Source organism: Anopheles coustani, chromosome 2 (genome assembly GCF_943734705.1).
Source record: "Anopheles coustani chromosome 2, idAnoCousDA_361_x.2, whole genome shotgun sequence".
NCBI lineage: Eukaryota > Metazoa > Arthropoda > Insecta > Diptera > Culicidae > Anopheles > Anopheles coustani.
In genome coordinates, this window is record NC_071289.1 from 64823308 (window position 1) to 64840583 (window position 17276).

Genomic DNA, 17276 nt, shown 5'->3' on the forward strand with positions numbered 1-17276 from the left:
TATGTACCACTTTGTTGAGGTTGTATTTTTAAATCCAAGGAATAAACTGTTTTTGAATGGAGGAATCGGTTTAACTATGATGACGCTGAGAAAACTGTTGGATATAACTGTTGACTATATGGGACGAGGGCAATTTTGAATGTAGTGCTTCAATCGATTGCAATGATCGGTGTTGTTCCACAAATGTTGAGGACAATTCTGGAAAAAAATGAATGACGACTCTTGTATTCTCTATAGGTCCACGTTGCGATGGCAGCCTGTACCTACCAGAAAGTTCTGGAAGTTGACACAGCTCACAAAGTCCACTCCGAGTTTGCTGCAGCCCTGCTCATCGTCAGTGCTGGAAGTCTGCAGGCACTGCAAGGTGTTGCCCTGGAACAGCTGCATTAGGACCGGATCATGCCTCGTAGCCTCCTCGATGAGGGACATTATTTTCACCTGATCCAGCAGTCCGTTAACCATCGTTCCGGTTGCATTCAGAGCACACTCCACAAAGCACTACATGATCACAAGGGCACAATGTTAGCAGCGACGTGTCACTTGACGGAGCTTTCGGGGCATCGTGTGGCGACTTACCTTGCCTCGTTCGTAGATCAGCTTTCGCTGCAGTGGTTCCCCGCCGTGTAGGTTCTTACAATTGCGCAGCAAATCCTCATCAATCATTGATGGAAGGCGACAGCAATCCTTTGGATGCTAGGGAATTAAAAGAGTCTCAATTGCCATACGACCATATTAAAGTCAGCATGCCGGTTGAGGAAAGGCGTCTCACCGCTTCCAGTGGAGGTTGGTTACAGTTCACCTGCTCCTGGTCTGCACGAATGGTGCCACTAAACCAGCACAATATGATCACCAATGCCCATGGCGCACTAGACTGACCGTTCTGTAGCCTTTGGACCATCGTCGCGCGTTATGTCTGCCCGGAGCAACGCTCGTACGATGAATGTGAGGTGTACCTTTTTGTGAAATCTGCTCGTTCTGTTGCATTGTTATAGCTCAAATTTGGTGCTGAACCCTGACCAACACGATAGATAGAGTATATTTGTTGGAGGAAAACACGTTGAAAAGTACATACTGCTACTTCAACCATGTCGAGACGGGTTTTTAGAATGATTTTAAAGTCCACACGTGTCACATCGGGTAGTGTTCCAGTACATTGTGCATTGATTGATGTTGAACGGTTACATTTTATTACAATGTTACGCTGCTTCCAAATTACGCCACAAGAGAGTAAACAATCCAAAACATAGCAAATGGTATACAAGAATTATGATTCGCTGAAGGTCGCCCTCACCCGTTCTGGGATGGTTGCACTTTCGTCGACAAGAGAATGCCCTTTCCATACCTTTGCTGTAACTTTGATATTACTTTCGTGCAAAGTGTAGCTGAAAGATAAACAAAACTCATGAACGGGAAACCCTCGCTAACCGTCCAGCCCAAAGCTACCAACCATTTATCCACCGATCCGCAGGGCAGTTGACCATAATAGTTTCGGCGAGGCAACGGTTGTAAATATACGCGACCGGGTTACATCGGGAGCGCTTCCTCATTGACGGATCTTCAAGGGCTTTCGAAACAGCGGCGGCACAGAACGTGATCGCCCACGTGAACGGTTTCTGCAGGGCCGGCTCGAGACTACCACGGTACTCTCGGTACTTGCCCGTCACCAACTTTCCTTCGTTGGAAAACATACCAATAGCGCCATAGTAGCACTGGTGGATGCACTACCGACAAGATAGAAAATGTAAGTTGATAATGCGGTTACAATATTGCGCGTTCGGTCGGTATAGTTAAGTACCAGAAGCAAATCGTTGTCTACGTCACGATTAGTCTCTTTCACGAACTTTTCGTAGCATTTGGCGAAGGGTTCCTTAGGAAAATTGTGCTCGATCATGCAACAGGTTTGGGCGTCGGATTTCTGCAAAATATAAATAAAGAAATTAGTAACGAACAGAAGTATCAATCAAAGTTACTTACAGGGTTTCCATCAAAGTTAAAGTCCACTATGGACGCCACCTGAAATAGGATAATACCACCTCGCATTAGAATATTCACATGTACTCGAGTTATAAATCAACCTTCACCTGAACGATAAGTACAGTCAATCGCAAAACCGACCTAACGTCCACAATAAACATGCTGGAAGTAGTTTCCAGCGGAAAATGACCACAATCATGGGGAAAGTGCAAATGTGGTCACTTTTTCGCAAGCGGAAACGTTAGCTCGATTCAGATTATCAGGTGAGTTACAATTAATAGCTGTGCACTTTTAATTATGTACCATGACGCTGGTGCTAGTGTCATCGTCTAGATATTGGGAGTACACAAATCTGGACCAAGTAAAAGCGAGGAGAAAAAGTTTGACACTCATCGCTTCCAGTACTTTTCATTGCAATAAAACATTTGACTGATTTTTCAATGATGATGGTGTGGTATTTATTCATTTTTATCGGTCTCAAGTTTTCCGGTTTCGTTGGATATCAGGAATAATTCCGCTTTTACACACAAGCTATTACGGCTGCCGGCCACGTTGCTTGAAGCATTCTCCACTCTTGAGCTTATTGCAAAAATCGGCTGTAGGAAGAAAGATATTCGATATTAAGCTTACGCTTTCGGTGAACATATCTAACACAAACGTGAACCTGCTGGAATACGTACTGTTCTGCCATTTGTCGGCCGGGCATCCATCGAACGTATGCTTCATGATGCACCCCAGAAGAAAACCACCGATCGGTGAACAATCTTTGTCCTGAACCTTCGCGTCGATATGATCCTTCGCATTGTCGAGTCGCTCGTTGCACGTGTTCGCTATCTCGACCGCTTTTTCCTTCCAATCCCCATCGAGCCGGTTGGCGTACTCGAGCACCTTTTCCGGCACGAGTTGCTTTCCGTTCATCACACCGAGCGATTGCAGTTCACATTGCACAATGCACTACAAACAGCGTAAGAGTACGTCCCAATTTTTCCCTCCAATTTATTTGTTTTTGTGTGTAGACTCACCGAAATTTTCTCCCGCGGGTGGGATGCGTCGTCAGCAGCTGACGAGCAATTATCCGCTTCGTTCATCGGGATTATAGACTCCAACTGGCAGCAGTCGTCAATTTTGTCGCCCTATGTGAAAAAAAGAACCAGAATGCAGTTAATACGAACGCTTGTTTGAATACTGTTTCTTTTCAAGTGGACCTTACCTTATCCATAAGATTTTTGCAATCCTCATCGGCACTGGCCAGTTGCTGTGGAAAGAAAAACAAACTTCTTTAACATGAGACGCCCCAGAACGTACCTTCGCGATACAACATACCAACGAGCAGAAAACGATCGCAAATGTAAGAACAAACGCTTGCTTCAGGACCATGATTCTCGAGTCGTTCTGGCTGCGGTGGATGTAACGGTCCGTGACTGACTAGCGAAGAGGGTGCCTCAGTTTGTCACCTAAAAACCTTTAGATGCTTGTTTTATACGATCCAGAGGTGGGTGAAAAAAACACGGTAGCAAAAATACAGGCCCATCACAAATGAGCATTGCTAATGCAGATGCAACACGATAAAGAGTATGACAAATGGATGCAATGTTTCAAAAAGATGACTCACTTACGACATGAGTTATCCACTGAACACGTGTTGAGGTTTTGTTTCCCTCCGATATAAAATCAGCAAACAAATTGATTTTGTACGTTTAAATCATTTTAATTTATCAAATATTATAAAAGAACCGTTATTATAAAAGAATAATTATGGTACAAATGTAATGCTATTTATTGTAAAATGTATCTTTTGAAATCATAAAGTAAAATAAAAAAATTCAACAAACACATTATGCTTGGAAAACACTATGTACGAACAAGCTTTATTAAGAATGATCAAAAGATACGCAAATTTAAAGCTTCTGCATTTTTTAGCAGAACGGAACGCGTTACCTAACCTTGTTGTACTGGGGGCTAGCGGACTTTTTGAAGAATCGCAACCAGAGGCCCTGGGCATGTGTCGCTCCCAGCACTACACATCCTGAGGATGTCGCGAAGGTATTTCCAGGTGGAATGGATCTGCTCAACTGGTCATGCCACTCGTCGGGAAATTACTCCCTGAGCAAATACAATTTGATCGGGACTTTTGTGCTCCTACCTATTCGAAACAATACGTGTCCACTAAAACACTACATGTACAGATCCTAGCTATTGTCGAACTGGGTTTCTCGTTGGCGGCCAGAGTCTCCATACTTCATGGCTTAACGTGACGCGCGATAAGTTTCTCGATCTGGCAACATAAATAAGCTTTCAGTTGCTGAAGTCACGACATGGGAGATGGAAGACACTTACAATGAAAGTTAATTCTTAACAAAAAACTACTCCCCAATTACCTGATGTTGTGAAATGCATTTGTTGGAAGCCTAGATTAGTTTATATACAATAATTGTTATGGTTTACTTGGCAGTTGCACCGCAAATACACACGATATTTGCCTGGGTTTTATGATTAACTGCCTACTTTAACTTACCATATATGGTATATAATTATACGTTTATTTGAATTAGAATTATCTGCTACAGAAGACGGTAACTAACTAACTTTTAATTCTGATGCTGAAGATGCTGGAGCTGGTGATGGAGCTAGCATTGGGGCTGGTACTGCGGCTGGTGCTGGAGGTGGCGCAACATGAAGGGAGATCATGTTGCGTTGACCGTGGGTGCGCTGCGTTGGTATGCTTCCTGGCGTCAGCATAATGTTGGCATCATGATGTCAGCATAACTATATATTTAATTCTATTCCTGTTATTTGGAGAAATTTTCAGAATAATAGATTAAACTTGCTAAAATATCAGAAGAACATTCGTTACGGCCTACGAGGTCGTATAAATCGTAAAAAGTATAATTTAAAAATTGCAGCTGGAACAGCAAAGAATGTTTGGTAAATTCTTAATTGAATAAGATACAATATTTCGCTCTTCATTCGTAAAATTTCTTTGGAACTGATAAATTTACTGCTGCTTTTAAGAATACATTAAATTATACATACAAACTTAGAACTATGCCGTAAATATTAGTAATGGAATTTGATAAGTTCAACAGATATGCGAGAGATGATATGTTTATTAGGCTTCAGTTTTCATCGTCTTCCATGTAAAGGTTCAGTAATTCAGCAGGGTGGCACGCCCGCCTTCACCTGGGCACAGACCGGTGACTCATTCCAGTGTTCGTCGGGACAGTTGCTTAACGTCAACTGCGACACGCACATTTGATACATAACTGGGTAAAGGTTGCAGCTAGACCGAATATTCTCGATGTCCCGCTTAATATCGTCACTAATGTTGGCGCAACTTTTGGCGGCATTCGTTACCACCTCTCGCATCGAGTCGTCTTGCACCGTCAGGGAGGAGATGTACTTCTCTGGGTTCACTTCGCCAGCCTCATTTATCAAACCCATCGCATCGTACGCACAGCTAAGAATACACTTAATAGGAGAAAGTAACATAAGGCAGGGGAAGGAGAGAGCAATTAATCTATCATAAACTTACGACCAACCGTTCTTCCGACCCGACGTTGCCTTTATCGTTAGTATTCTTCAAGCAGTTTTGCACGATATCGTCTGGCAGACTGGGTAGCTGCCGGCAGCATCCAGAAGCTTCGGCCTGGTGGAGGAAAGTTAACGTTAAATAAAAGTGTTTCAGCATAGGGAAACCACAACTTACGAAATCTTCTGAGCGTACGCATTGACCCGCGACGGTGTGCCATCCGAGGTGGACAACAAGCATCACCAGAACGCTTGCCTGTAAAGCGAAAGGAATGCCCATGTTGTGCCGCTACCAAGGTCCTTTGCAAAATGAACATGAAGCAAACAAGAAAACGTTTGTTTATAACGGATAGCGAACGTGGTCAACGTCATTCCTTCGATTAAAGCGAAGCAAATCGATGGTTACAGTTGAAGCTAAATTCTGTAACAAAATTATACAACGATCAAAGGTGATAATGTGGTGATAGAGTGTAAAAAAACAAAACTGTTGAATAATTTAATCATTTCTATGTTAATATTCATTCATTCAAAAACAGCCTACATACAACAACATCAGTTAAAAAAGCATCAAACGTTGCATATAATATAATCTAAACCTAAAAAAGAGATCAAGAGTAAGTGTTGGAACACACATGATCAAAAGTGGTTGCAAAGTTTCAATTTTGCGATGCAGTTCACTCCTAAAATCGAATTGAAAAGGTTGTTGGAATGAGTCACTGAATTGATGCTAGGGAAATCCCTTATTATTTACTTTAACCCGTAGTTCCCTGTTGCTAATTATTGAGATTAGAATCTCCCGCGCTCTGCACGCGAGTAGATACATGAAAAATATTGTCTACAACAATAAAACCACTGGATCGAACACATCGTTTGTCTTACGCAACCAGTAATCCCGATCGGATCCAATCGTAACTTCCTGCCATCGAGACAGTTTACAGAGACCCATAAATCACAGTTTTAACCGACGTTCAAGCATCAGTGTCGATTCAAACGGAGCACTTAAACCTTGTATTCTAGGATGTGGCCAAAAGTGTTGCTGTGTGGCCTGCTAGTCGTTGGTTTCGCGTTGCTGGCTGTTACCGCCAACAGTGAAGAGTTGCTGCGTGGCCAGGAAAGTTGCCTCCGTCATCCAGATTTTCCCAGCCCGACCGAGTGTTGCTCGCAGCCTCGCTGGATCAATCAGTATGCGGTCCATCGGTGCCGATTTATCCATGCGGAGGTCGATGGAGACCGGTACGAGCGTGGGTCGGTAAGTATAGGGCGGAAGTGGGAGGAGACGAATTTTATATGATACACAACCTTGTTCTCCAATTTTGGGCTAGTGTGCGGCACGTTGTGGTCTGTACCGGATCAACATCACGATGACCGATCGCATCCATCGGGTGCGCATCTTTCGGCCCCGGTTGCAGACGCGGGGCGTCGATCCGGCCTGGATCAGCGTGGTCTTGAAGGCGCTCAGCTACTGCAAGCCGAAAATCACCCATCTGCAGGGTCGCTACGTGCGGAACAACGAGGAGATGGAGCAGTGCGAGATAGCCGAGGACATGTTCGGCGATTGCGTGCAGGCGCAAATGTTTATGGTAAGCGCTGTACACTCGAAATGTATCTGCCAATTAGATCCTTACGGAGAAATGCCTATCGATACTTATCAGCACTGCCCTCGGACCACGTGGCTCTCGTCGCATTCGTGCAACGCTATGCGGGAGCTGCTGGTCGACGGATGTCCCTTCAAATCGCTCGGCGATGTGGTTATCCTGCACGACGAGGGGCGAGTTCGCGGTGACGACCCCTATGACGACACATACGACCGACCGTACCGGAATGGACGGACCGAAAGGCCACGCCATGGCGACGACTACGATTACTAGGAAGGACGGGGAGAGGTAGGGCAGGCTAAGGAAGAGGATGAATGCAAATAAACATTTTTGCTCAAATTAAGAAAATGAATAAAATAAGAGAAAATTATAATCAAATGTTGCATACAAACTCTTTCGTATTGCATGCAATTTTATTCAAAAGGCCATATTGTGTACAAGGCATCGAATACAGTGTTTTTCAGGTCAATTTGTTCAAGTGAAGCTTTTCAGATTAGTTTACTTTAAATTTGAGTAAACAGCGTTGGGTAGTGTAAAGTTCTAAATATAAACGAATGAATCATTCAAGTTATATACTTAAGCACTGTTACAAAATCGTTCGAATGTAGTATATGTTTCTGGAATTATTAAAACACATTTTCTTTCAAACTTTAATTTCAACAAACCCGGTTTGTAATACATTTTTAATCGTGTTTATTTTAAAATATTTTCAATGGGTGACAACGATATTCTCCCTCGTTTCGCCCAAACCCAACTCGACTACCAAAGCCAAGACTGGGGTTGGCCTGTGTTAAATTAATTGGATAGATTCTTTGCAACGCTTATTATAAATAGTCTGGGAACCGAGGAAAAGGAGGAAAATTATATTTACAGAAGAGCGTTCGCTGGCGAAGCTGCGTGCAACTGGCAGAATGTAGCGCGCCACGTTGCATCCTATTTTGGACGCGCCCGCAAAAATAAAACACCGATTGAATTGGTAAACGATGCTGCTAAAACGTATGACTAATCGCAGGTACAGTTAATACAGATTAAGCTTATCCTACTCGTACACGCGTGTCCTAAGCTGCCCCTATCGCTTGGAACTATCGAGCTCGTTCATGCCATTCAAAAACAAAAAAAAACCCATTCATGCATTCGGTGAGGTAGTCATTTCGTTCGGGCTTACTTATCTAGTGTTCGTTATTTGTACTTCCTACGCCTACTACCTATTTACAAAGCGTCACCGGCCGGTGCGTCAACTTTCCTACTGACGCCTTGCCCAGCGCGGACGGACTTTTATGGGATAGGATTTACACACGAGTGGAACTGACAGCATGACTCTCTTCGCATGTTACGGCCAAGCGAGTGAAGATGTTATTTTAAATTGACAATTAAAGCGAGGGATAACAGAGTCGAAAGTCACTGGCACCGGCCGACGCGCTCCTTCGCTACTACTCTACTACAAATACTGGGTCTTGATGTTCATCTTGGGTGGAAGTGGCTGGTTTTAGTCGTTTGTCACAAAGCTCTGGAGTATTCACAGGTTTACCGGTTACATTTTGCAGCACTTCGCTTCGACTGAACTTGGCATATCAGTATCTTGTTTTTATCGTTTCGCTCCTCTTGGAACAACCTTGGGTCAAATAAATACTTTGAACATGAACTTATGAAATAGTACAACTAAAGGCAAAAAAACGCGTTCATACAAATTCCTTGTCAGTCGCTTATTACTCGCAGGAAGCTATCAGTGGATCGGGCAGAATCTGCTCGATTCGAGCAGATCTATGTTTTTGCCAGACTAAATCGTGCTGTGGGCAATATAATGACGCGATGATAGAACTGTATTAAATTGTTGTTAAACGTCGTTTGCGGTTCGTTGAAGTTGTCCACACTTCGATCTAGCTTAAGAGTAGACAGGTATGTCTAATATAATTCATCTGGACGTGGATCCTATGGGCTGCTCTACAGAATACTACTGTATTAATCTTCCCTTCTACTCGCTAACGCATTATCGGTCCGATGCACTCTCCGCGTCCCTCACTAGCAAGGTGGATTAGGAGTCGATCGTTCGCTGAACCGGAGGTTTTAGGAGTGGTGGGGGACACTTAATGCTTAAGTACGATCTTTTGGCTTGTTTTGGAATGATGCAGCCATGGGATTGCCGCACTGTAAGAGGAGTTGGATGCAGGTTAGGGAGGAGGGTCGGTTGCCCACGCTACGTCACCTGTTGCGTGAGCAGATTGACCAGCTCGGCGCGGTCCATGTTGTTCAGTGTCTGCATGTCGACGCCGAGGGCCGTCGCGACCGCGTCCATGTCGAGCCCGAACGAGGCGAGCAGCTCGAGGAACTTCATCTCTTCGCCCGTCAGCGGGTTGGTGAGCGTCGGACAGGAGTGGTTGCACTGCGGCCAACTGCACCGCTCCAGCAGCCGCAGCGAGCACTTCTTTGGTTCGGGAATGTTCAGTGCCTGGGGCGCCCGGTTGCGGCCACCGCCGCCGTTCCCACCGCGTGCCTTCCGGTTGCGATTTCTGTGGGCGTTCTGGCGTTTCTTGTTCTGATTCCGCAGCTTGTGTGGAGGAGACTGCTCGTTCGTCGCAACCGTCGTCGCTGGGGTGCGAGAGACGTCCGGTTGTTGCTGTTGCTTCTTCGTCTGCCCCGGATGGTGACGCTGGTTGTGGCGCTTCGGTTGATTGTTGTGGCCCACGGGTTGGTTACCGTTGGCTGGGATAGGCGTGCTGGTACTACTATTTTTTGGCGATCGATCTAGTTTAGGAACTTTCGTTGAACCGGTGGAATCGGCGGGACCGCTCGGGTCGGTACCGTTTGGCTTCTTCAGGTTCTGACGCTTACGTCGCTCCTGTCGCCGGCGTTCCCGTTCTTCTTTGGTTAGCTTCGGACGGGGTGGCCGGTCCGAGGTCTGTTCCGTGCCCACGGATCCGGTGGTCGTTTGTAATTGCTTTCTCTGTTGCTGCTGCTGCTGCTGCTGCTGCTGCTTGTTCTTTCTGCGGCCACCCTGCGGATTGTGCTTGCGGTGGAGCTTCTGAGGGCTTCGGTTGACCGAACGCCACTGCGACTGCCGCTCGTCGGCGTTCGATTGCTCCCAGCATCGGAGTGCGTCCGCCAGCGAAATGTCGTCGATTTTCAGCTTCATCCAGTCGCGCTTCGTTAGCACCGAATGGCCGATGCACGACGGTGCGAACACCGCCGACACGTTGTTGAGCGATTCCCGCAGCGCACCGCCCATGTCGTGGATGTAGTTCCACTGCTGCGGGGTGACCGGTGCCCCTACACTGTCCGCCCGCATCTGTGCCTCATCGAACAACCATTGGAACACGAACAGGGGAGCTGCAAGAAGCAAGAAAACCTCGTTTAGTACCATCACTCGTATGAAAAAATCAGCAGCCATCCTTGATCACTTACATTTCAGCGTGTTGTACAACCGATGTCCGAAGTAGCAACGCCACGGTTCCTTCGAGTGTTCGGCCACGCAGGCTTGCGGCAGCGCACCGTCCCACATTTTCCACCCCTGACGAACGGCCTCGGAGGCAGCGACCGCTCCCGGGGTGTACGGTTCACGATCCAGGAACCAGCCGGAGTCACTAACGCCCCGAACGCTTACTTTCAAACCTGCAGAGCAAACAACAAGATTGAGTATTAAAACCGAATCAGTAAAAGTAGGTTTCCGCGAAAGAAAATAGAAATAACTTGGTTTAGTACAAATGATTATTTGAACGTGCACGCATGTTGCCTATATTACGGCGTAGTGTATGATTTAGAACAGAAATTACGTTCTTCTTTCAAAGCAGCCCCAAAATCAGAGGTAGGCAACTTCACAAACAGAGAGAATATTTTCAGAGGATACAAAGTGTCATGACGATATAATGTTAAAGAAAAAATAAAAGTCATGAATGGATCGCCTTACCTCGCTCATTCTGCAGAAACGTGCGCACTTTGTCCAGATTCAGCATCACACCGAGTCCACCAGCAGATGAACCGGCCATCAGCAGGTCCGCCCCCTGGGAATGGCCCAGCCCGAGCGGCACCAGATCGGACATGACCTGGCGCACAATCAGCGAGCCCATGAAGCGCAGACCGTCGCGGGTGTCGGGCCGGATCTTGGTACCACTCCAGGAGTCACTGCTGCAGTACGGCACGAACACGTGGTTCGCGTTGTACCAGTAGGGATTTTCCGACGGCATCGGAGACAGAAGTCCGCCAACTAGGAGAAAAACAAATAATATAAATTAATACCATCGTTATGACACCGTCCCAAGCAGAGATCGCTCTGTTGAAAACTCACCATCTCTCGTTTCGGGCCACTGCACCGACGTCATCAGGTGGCGCTGCTTGAGCCAGCGCGTCCGGCACGACTTGTGATCGAAGCAGTGCCAGCCACCCTCGAAAAACACGACCCACCGTCGCGAGCCGGGCGACTTGCGCAGGTAGAAGCCGGCCTGCGACCCATCGTTGCAGGTCACCGTCCGGTTGGACAGAAACACTCGCTTCAGCAGTGGCTGCGAGGACGAGGCCCCTCCATTGCCCGCCGATGCCATCCGCCCGCCGCCCGACGCATCGAGCCGCTGTATCGAGTTGCTTTCGATGGAAATGTTCGCCCGATGATGCCGGCTGTGCGGGTGGTTGGGGGAGTTTACGTTTGCCGAACGACACCGAACACTGGGCAGCGAGTGTACCATGAGTAGGATGATAACTGTCACCTAAAGAGAGGGGGAGAGTGAGCAAGAGCGAAAGAAAGACGATGCGTTAAAATAGGCGCTCTCATAACGGTACAAAAGACTTCAACGATGGCGAAAGTGACGAACTTTGTTTCGCAAGAAATAAAAATTGGAACAATCTGTAAAACTGGTAGGAAGGTAAATGGTAATTATAATTGGCATTCCATTGTTAAAAAAATACATTATTCATTACAATGAATTCGGGCTGACTTTAAGAAAAACGTTTTTCACATGCAACGGCTTAGAATGAGTTTGAAAGAACCCTCTTGAACGCAAGTTGAATAACCACAACAGGCAGTCTGGCAGTTGAAATGTTCTCTGAAATACTTGAACTCTATAACCACGTCCTGTAAATAATCACGACCGTTGGCCATAGTTTATCTGAAACAACTTTCAACAACGCACTTGCCGATTTGAAAACATCTCCCGGGATGAACGTTAGGCTTGCGATACACAAACATGTCTCTCGCCGCTCACAAGGATATTCTTAGAAACCAGTGCCGGATATGGAAATGGCTTTGATCGTCCGCAAAAAAACCCCGCTGGGCAGCGAACCATCTGCGGAGTCGGTGCAGAACAAACGAAACGATGGATTTCCAATCAATCGCGGCCAGTTGCGGACGGTAAACGCCAGCCGGGCGTCGGACGTTCGGCGAAACCGGTGAAAAACCGCAGGACATCTAGGCCGTACGGCCACGACCCCGTTCTCCCCGGTTCCGGCGGCGAGGGATCGATTGGGCGGGCATTAATCCGACTACCGGCACTTGCGCACGGCACGCCGGTAGCCAGACGCCATGGGACAATAAATCAATCTTCGCGCGCCGCGGGAGCGAAAATGTGGCGAAGGCCGGACCGAGGCTGACGCCGCGCGGCCGCCGACCGGACATAAACAAACGATTAATTTACCTCTGTTCGTCCGGCTTATCGTTGCCACTCCAATTTATCTACTCTCCCGCTGATCGGCGACGGCGGCCTCGCATTTTAGGCCGGCTGATCAAAGCCGCCGCCCCGCTGGCCCTGCCTGGAGAGGAGGCCGATTTGGCTACGATCGAGGCGGTGGCTGTGGAGAGCCCACGGGCCCCGGGGTGGATTTGTGGAATTGAGAAAACCGAAAAATCGAGAGAAAAAAGCACAAAATACATGCCAACGAATCGATCGATCGGGGTGCGAGCCGGGCGAAGATCACGTCACGGACCGTCTGTCGATGCGATCAGGGAACGCCGCATTTAACCGGCAGGACGATCGAACCGGCGAAGAACAACAAGAAGGTAGAAAGAAAAAGAACAACTCCGGAGATAGCTAGCAAACAACCACAGACTGCCGGCGATCTGTGCGCCGGAAGATGGCGACGAAAGAAATCAAAATAAACAAACCTTCGTTTTTCGCGGTACCCGAGACCGCGGCCGAAGGGAGCTTGGGCCGGGGCGGCTAGTGGCGTTTGGCGTGGGCAGCTGTTTATAGCTCGCTATCGCACTTGCAGACAGGTAATTAATAATACCAACAATGTGTAGTACCGAGTGTGCCCCCGCCACGGTCCTCCCGGCTTTGCCGGGCGCTTCCGAAGCGCGAGCCGACGCGCTAGACTCGGCGGGAGCGCAAACAAACGCGCTGACTGCACGCGGCTTTATCGGTTCCTGTTTACCGAAGCGTCTGGGGGTCGGTCGGCATCGGCTGCCACGGTTTGCCCCCACCGAGCGGGTCGGGGTGTTTTGAAGCGCAGGGGTTTCCCGGTCCCGTCTCGGAATCTGGGACAAACACACGCCGGCGATTCGATCGATTTCTTGTACATGCTCATGCTTTCGAACACAACTATTCCACATCCAACAGAATTGACGATTACGAGACTTTTTTACTTAACAAAAATGAACCGAAGTAAACCAAGCAGATATGTTTCACAAAGAATAAAGTTCACACGCAACGAAAAATAGTTTCGAAAATAAAATTAACTATTATTTGCAACTTGAAAGATGTACTGGGTGGTTCATTTGATTTTTCATTTTTTAGTAAATTTTTTGCGGATACAGATCGGCTCGTTGATTATTATTTGTTGAACGAGTTTGTTGCCCTGTTTACATACCCTGTGATGTAAATGTTTACCCTCAAACATATCGCCTTTCAAAAAAAAAGGAATGAGAAAAACGGTTCAATAAAGTGAGTCAATTCGGAGTGAGCGAGTTGTAATGGAGAGTGAATTCTTTAATTCACTCTGAATGATTTGGCTTACTCCCAAATCATGATCCAATTCGTTCTTGCGTTGAAGAAATCATGATGACGTTTTTTTATGCACCCAAAAAAAACGTGAAGGGGTTTTAAGGCTCCAATCGTTGCACATCTTGTGGCTCTACTGTTCCATAATTCTTGTTTGTGAGTCAAACCATTCTGAGCGAGCCAAATCTTTCTGCATTACTTTAATCACAAATGATAAAATAAAACTCACTTTTTCATTCTTTTTCTTTCTTCAGTTTGCACATCACTACAGCAAATATCTATCAATTTCCCCCAAATAGTGGTTTTTATCACTAGATTATTTGAAGAGTATCTGGGAGAATAATATTAGGAAATAATTTCGGTCCATCAAGGTTGATACAAGTTGAATATGTTTGTTTGATCAACATTGGGAAACTCAACCACTATTGTCTTTGATGATTTAATGGAATCTTCAATATGTTATTAAATAGATCTTTATGCAACCTTGAAATGTTGTAACTTTGTTTTCTAATTATTCTGGTTGGTCAACACTAAATCTTAAATTCACCTCGGTTTTCCCTGAATGTAACACAAGTCAAGGAGTGCTAGAAAATATCACACTAGTTTTGATATTTGCACTGAATGTCAGTTCATCGATCCAGATCGATTTCAACCACTTGAGCTGTAAATCAGTACGTAAAATAATACACAACAGCAGTATCCACTGCAGCACAGGTGCATAAAGCCACTGCATATGCACGTTCCTTGGAGTGGATCGCAACGAAATTCACCGTACGATTTTCATCTTTACACCGAAGCACCTGGCCTATAGAAGGAAGCCGCGAGGCACGCACGGCGGAAGAGAAAAATGATCCAAAACAGAGTTTCGCTCGAGTTCGCTCCTTCCTTCCCACCTTCACCGCCGTCACCGTCGGCCGCACTTACGACGTCGGCGTCGGCGGCATCAGCAGAAGAAGCGAGCCTTCGGGAGCCCAGCGGGGCGCGCGGATCCGGTGCGGAGCGGCCCACCGGATCGGAAACATAACAAACCGAAGATCAAAGAAAAATCACCGACCAAATAACACTCTCACCCATACCGATGCGCTGGGCGATATTGCGCCGGACACCCCGCAAACCGCAAAGGTCGCAAAGGCCGATCCAGTACCGAACACACGGACACACGCTCGTGCGGGTATGCGTGCACACATACAGAAGCAACATCGCGGGCTCGCGATCTCGAAATTGAACGTTCGAGATAAAAAAAAAGGAAAACAACAAAAATAATTCAGCGTCTTCGGCCGTCTTCCCGACTACTGGCGCAATGTTTCTTTGGAGCAAGCGGGACCCACCGTACCTGAAGACAGGAGGGAAAATCGGACCCGTAGGGTGGAAGGTGTCCGCCCGAGCGCGGTCGACGAGGCTCGTTACCCGCCGGTTTGCGGGTCAACCATATTTTGTTTTCCTTTTTTTCGCTCTCGTCTCCTTCATACCCTTAATCATACGCTCCGGAACTTGCGACCGGCCCGACACGCCATCCTGAGCGGGGCGGCAGGGGTGTCGGGCTTGTACCCCGTTCCTGTCACGGTTCCTCGCGATCGGTAGTAGGTAGTTCGAGTGTTGTGGTTCGCTTTTCGGCGTTTCGGGATGGAATGTGTATTTTTTTTTTTGGTTCAGTTCGCGCGCGCCCGAAAGAAGGCCGCCGATTCTCTCACCTGTTGGAACGTCGCGGCCTTTGCCCGACGAGGGGTGGGGAGAGGGTAAGTGGGTGCATCAGGCAGCATCACTACATTAAACGCACTCACGTGGTTTCTGATAAACATGGTGTTTTGCCCGTCGCTTCACCGTCGATCGGTGGAGTTTTCTGTTCTTAATTTCAGTTTTTCGCCGCAAAAGGAAAACTCCACCCAAAGCGATCGTACTCGATGCGTTTGATTTATAAAATAAAATTTTATACTTTATAATTACAAATCTACCTAATTGGAAAATGAGAAACGGTACTTTAAAGCAGTTAATAGAAAATTGAAGATCAATAACAGTTTCAAATAGAAATACTTCTTTCACTTGACAAACTTGTAAAATAAATATTTTATCAAATTTTCCAACTGGTTTGGAATTTGAACAACATTAAAGGAGTTTAATGATTTACTGTAGTATTTACAAGCTCCTTGGATTAATTTACAATAATAAATCCATGTCTTGTAATAGTTTTCCACTCACATACCTCCATCTTCCAATGTTCCATTCCACGCATCCACCATCCCCTATCCTCGACCTTTTCCCCTATGCTGTGTCCTTCCGCTCTCCTTGCCCTCGTTTTCCCAATGTGACCCACGAACGCGAACGATTAGCATCCGGACGCGGCAGCCGGGCGCTTTTATTGTAAAGGTAAAATTGCACGTAAATTACATACATTTGTACGACCCTGACCGTATATTAGCGGCGGCGAGTTGCAGTCTTGCATCTTTTGTGCATCCGTTTTTGCATTCGTGCCACAGCCCGCCACCGCTTCCCTGTCCCGCTTTATCCTTCTTCTCGAACTCGCCTTGTTTCGTGTTGTTGTTTCGTGGAGTTGGAACCGACACCCCGGAACTGTTTAAAATCTTTCCGCATTGGATAGGCAAATGGTTTAAGTGGGACGAGAAAAAGGGAAGGAATTCATCAAAATTTAAGTATTGAAGTGAGGGTTACTTGGATTGAATTAAGTATGTCAATTCAAACGTAAAGGTAACATTTTTGAAGGGCACCTGTTTGCCGAGCACTGGAACACACCTTGTGACCGCCATACCGCTTTTATATTTCATAACTTGGCATAGGCAACAGGTGTAGCTCGGCCTTTTCCAAATTAAGTAAAAATTTGGTAAGCAACAAATTAATTTAAATTTTCTATTATGGTAACTCAGAAGTCAAAAAGGGCTGAAGTAGTTATACAAAAACATATCCTCCATTAAAAGGCTAAGGTGAATGATAAAAACATTTCAACCCGACGATCCCCCCGCTATCCTAAACTAAAACAACGCCCTCCGTTTTGCTTTGCGAAAACGACAAACACAGCGGAGAGAAAACAATCGAGTGCAGCTGACGCCTTGCGGCTTTTCCGCTGCCGGCTCCACTCGCTCCCCCACCCCTTTTGGGACGGCGAACGCGTGCGCAAACGTGCGATTAATCGTCTTATAATTGGACGGCGGTTTAGCTGTCGGTAATTATAATGTAATTTAAATAATTTTCCATCCAATTAATGGCCGCCGAAGCCGAAAGGCAGCGGTCGGCCGCGTAAACGGCG

At 46.6% G+C, this 17276-nt stretch overlaps 4 protein-coding genes across 4 annotated transcripts; 1 reads left to right on the forward strand and 3 right to left on the reverse strand.

Moving 5' to 3' along the window:
• Positions 1–1287: 1287 nt before the first annotated feature.
• On the reverse strand, positions 1288–2040 carry LOC131264838 (uncharacterized). Its single transcript, XM_058267105.1, has 4 exons — positions 1975–2040; positions 1796–1915; positions 1448–1721; positions 1288–1382 (listed from the first exon to the last, which is right to left on the reverse strand). The coding sequence occupies exons 1-4, from the start codon at positions 2038–2040 to the stop codon at positions 1288–1290; spliced, it is 555 nt and encodes a 184-aa protein (XP_058123088.1).
• A 381-nt stretch (positions 2041–2421) lies between these two features.
• Positions 2422–3414, reverse strand: LOC131263874 (uncharacterized). Its single transcript, XM_058266150.1, has 5 exons — positions 3298–3414; positions 3185–3229; positions 2997–3107; positions 2655–2928; positions 2422–2570 (listed from the first exon to the last, which is right to left on the reverse strand). Exons 1-5 carry the CDS (start codon positions 3349–3351, stop codon positions 2509–2511), a joined length of 546 nt encoding a protein of 181 aa, XP_058122133.1. The 5' UTR covers positions 3352–3414; the 3' UTR covers positions 2422–2508.
• Positions 3415–6520: 3106 nt separating this feature from the next.
• Positions 6521–7370, forward strand: LOC131264839 (uncharacterized). The gene is made up of 3 exons (XM_058267106.1): positions 6521–6751; positions 6825–7082; positions 7155–7370. The coding sequence occupies exons 1-3, from the start codon at positions 6521–6523 to the stop codon at positions 7368–7370; spliced, it is 705 nt and encodes a 234-aa protein (XP_058123089.1).
• Positions 7371–9291: 1921 nt separating this feature from the next.
• On the reverse strand, positions 9292–16223 carry LOC131264841 (palmitoleoyl-protein carboxylesterase NOTUM). Its single transcript, XM_058267107.1, has 5 exons — positions 16218–16223; positions 11377–11791; positions 10999–11295; positions 10497–10703; positions 9292–10421 (listed from the first exon to the last, which is right to left on the reverse strand). The coding sequence occupies exons 1-5, from the start codon at positions 16221–16223 to the stop codon at positions 9292–9294; spliced, it is 2055 nt and encodes a 684-aa protein (XP_058123090.1).
• Positions 16224–17276: the final 1053 nt, after the last annotated feature.

Excerpts from the sequence above, each read along its gene's own strand:
- LOC131264838 (XM_058267105.1), bottom strand. The coding sequence starts at position 2,040 with ATGCGAGGTGGTATTATCCTATTTCAGGTGGCGTCCATAGTGGACTTT. Across the intron at positions 1,722-1,795 it reads TAGACAACGATTTGCTTCTG|TGCATCCACCAGTGCTACTA; the intron begins GTACTTAACTAT and ends TCTTGTCGGTAG. Across the intron at positions 1,383-1,447 it reads TGCGGATCGGTGGATAAATG|CTACACTTTGCACGAAAGTA; the intron begins GTTGGTAGCTTT and ends TTTATCTTTCAG.
- LOC131263874 (XM_058266150.1), bottom strand. The coding sequence starts at position 3,351 with ATGGTCCTGAAGCAAGCGTTTGTTCTTACATTTGCGATCGTTTTCTGC. Across the intron at positions 3,230-3,297 it reads CGATCGTTTTCTGCTCGTTG|CAACTGGCCAGTGCCGATGA; the intron begins GTATGTTGTATC and ends TTCTTTCCACAG. Across the intron at positions 2,571-2,654 it reads GGCCGACAAATGGCAGAACA|CCGATTTTTGCAATAAGCTC; the intron begins GTACGTATTCCA and ends TTCTTCCTACAG.
- LOC131264839 (XM_058267106.1), top strand. The coding sequence starts at position 6,521 with ATGTGGCCAAAAGTGTTGCTGTGTGGCCTGCTAGTCGTTGGTTTCGCG. Across the intron at positions 6,752-6,824 it reads ACCGGTACGAGCGTGGGTCG|TGTGCGGCACGTTGTGGTCT; the intron begins GTAAGTATAGGG and ends ATTTTGGGCTAG. Across the intron at positions 7,083-7,154 it reads TGCAGGCGCAAATGTTTATG|CACTGCCCTCGGACCACGTG; the intron begins GTAAGCGCTGTA and ends GATACTTATCAG.
- LOC131264841 (XM_058267107.1), bottom strand. Across the intron at positions 11,296-11,376 it reads GTGGCCCGAAACGAGAGATG|TTGGCGGACTTCTGTCTCCG; the intron begins GTGAGTTTTCAA and ends TTTTTCTCCTAG. Across the intron at positions 10,704-10,998 it reads GTTTCTGCAGAATGAGCGAG|GTTTGAAAGTAAGCGTTCGG; the intron begins GTAAGGCGATCC and ends TTTGCTCTGCAG.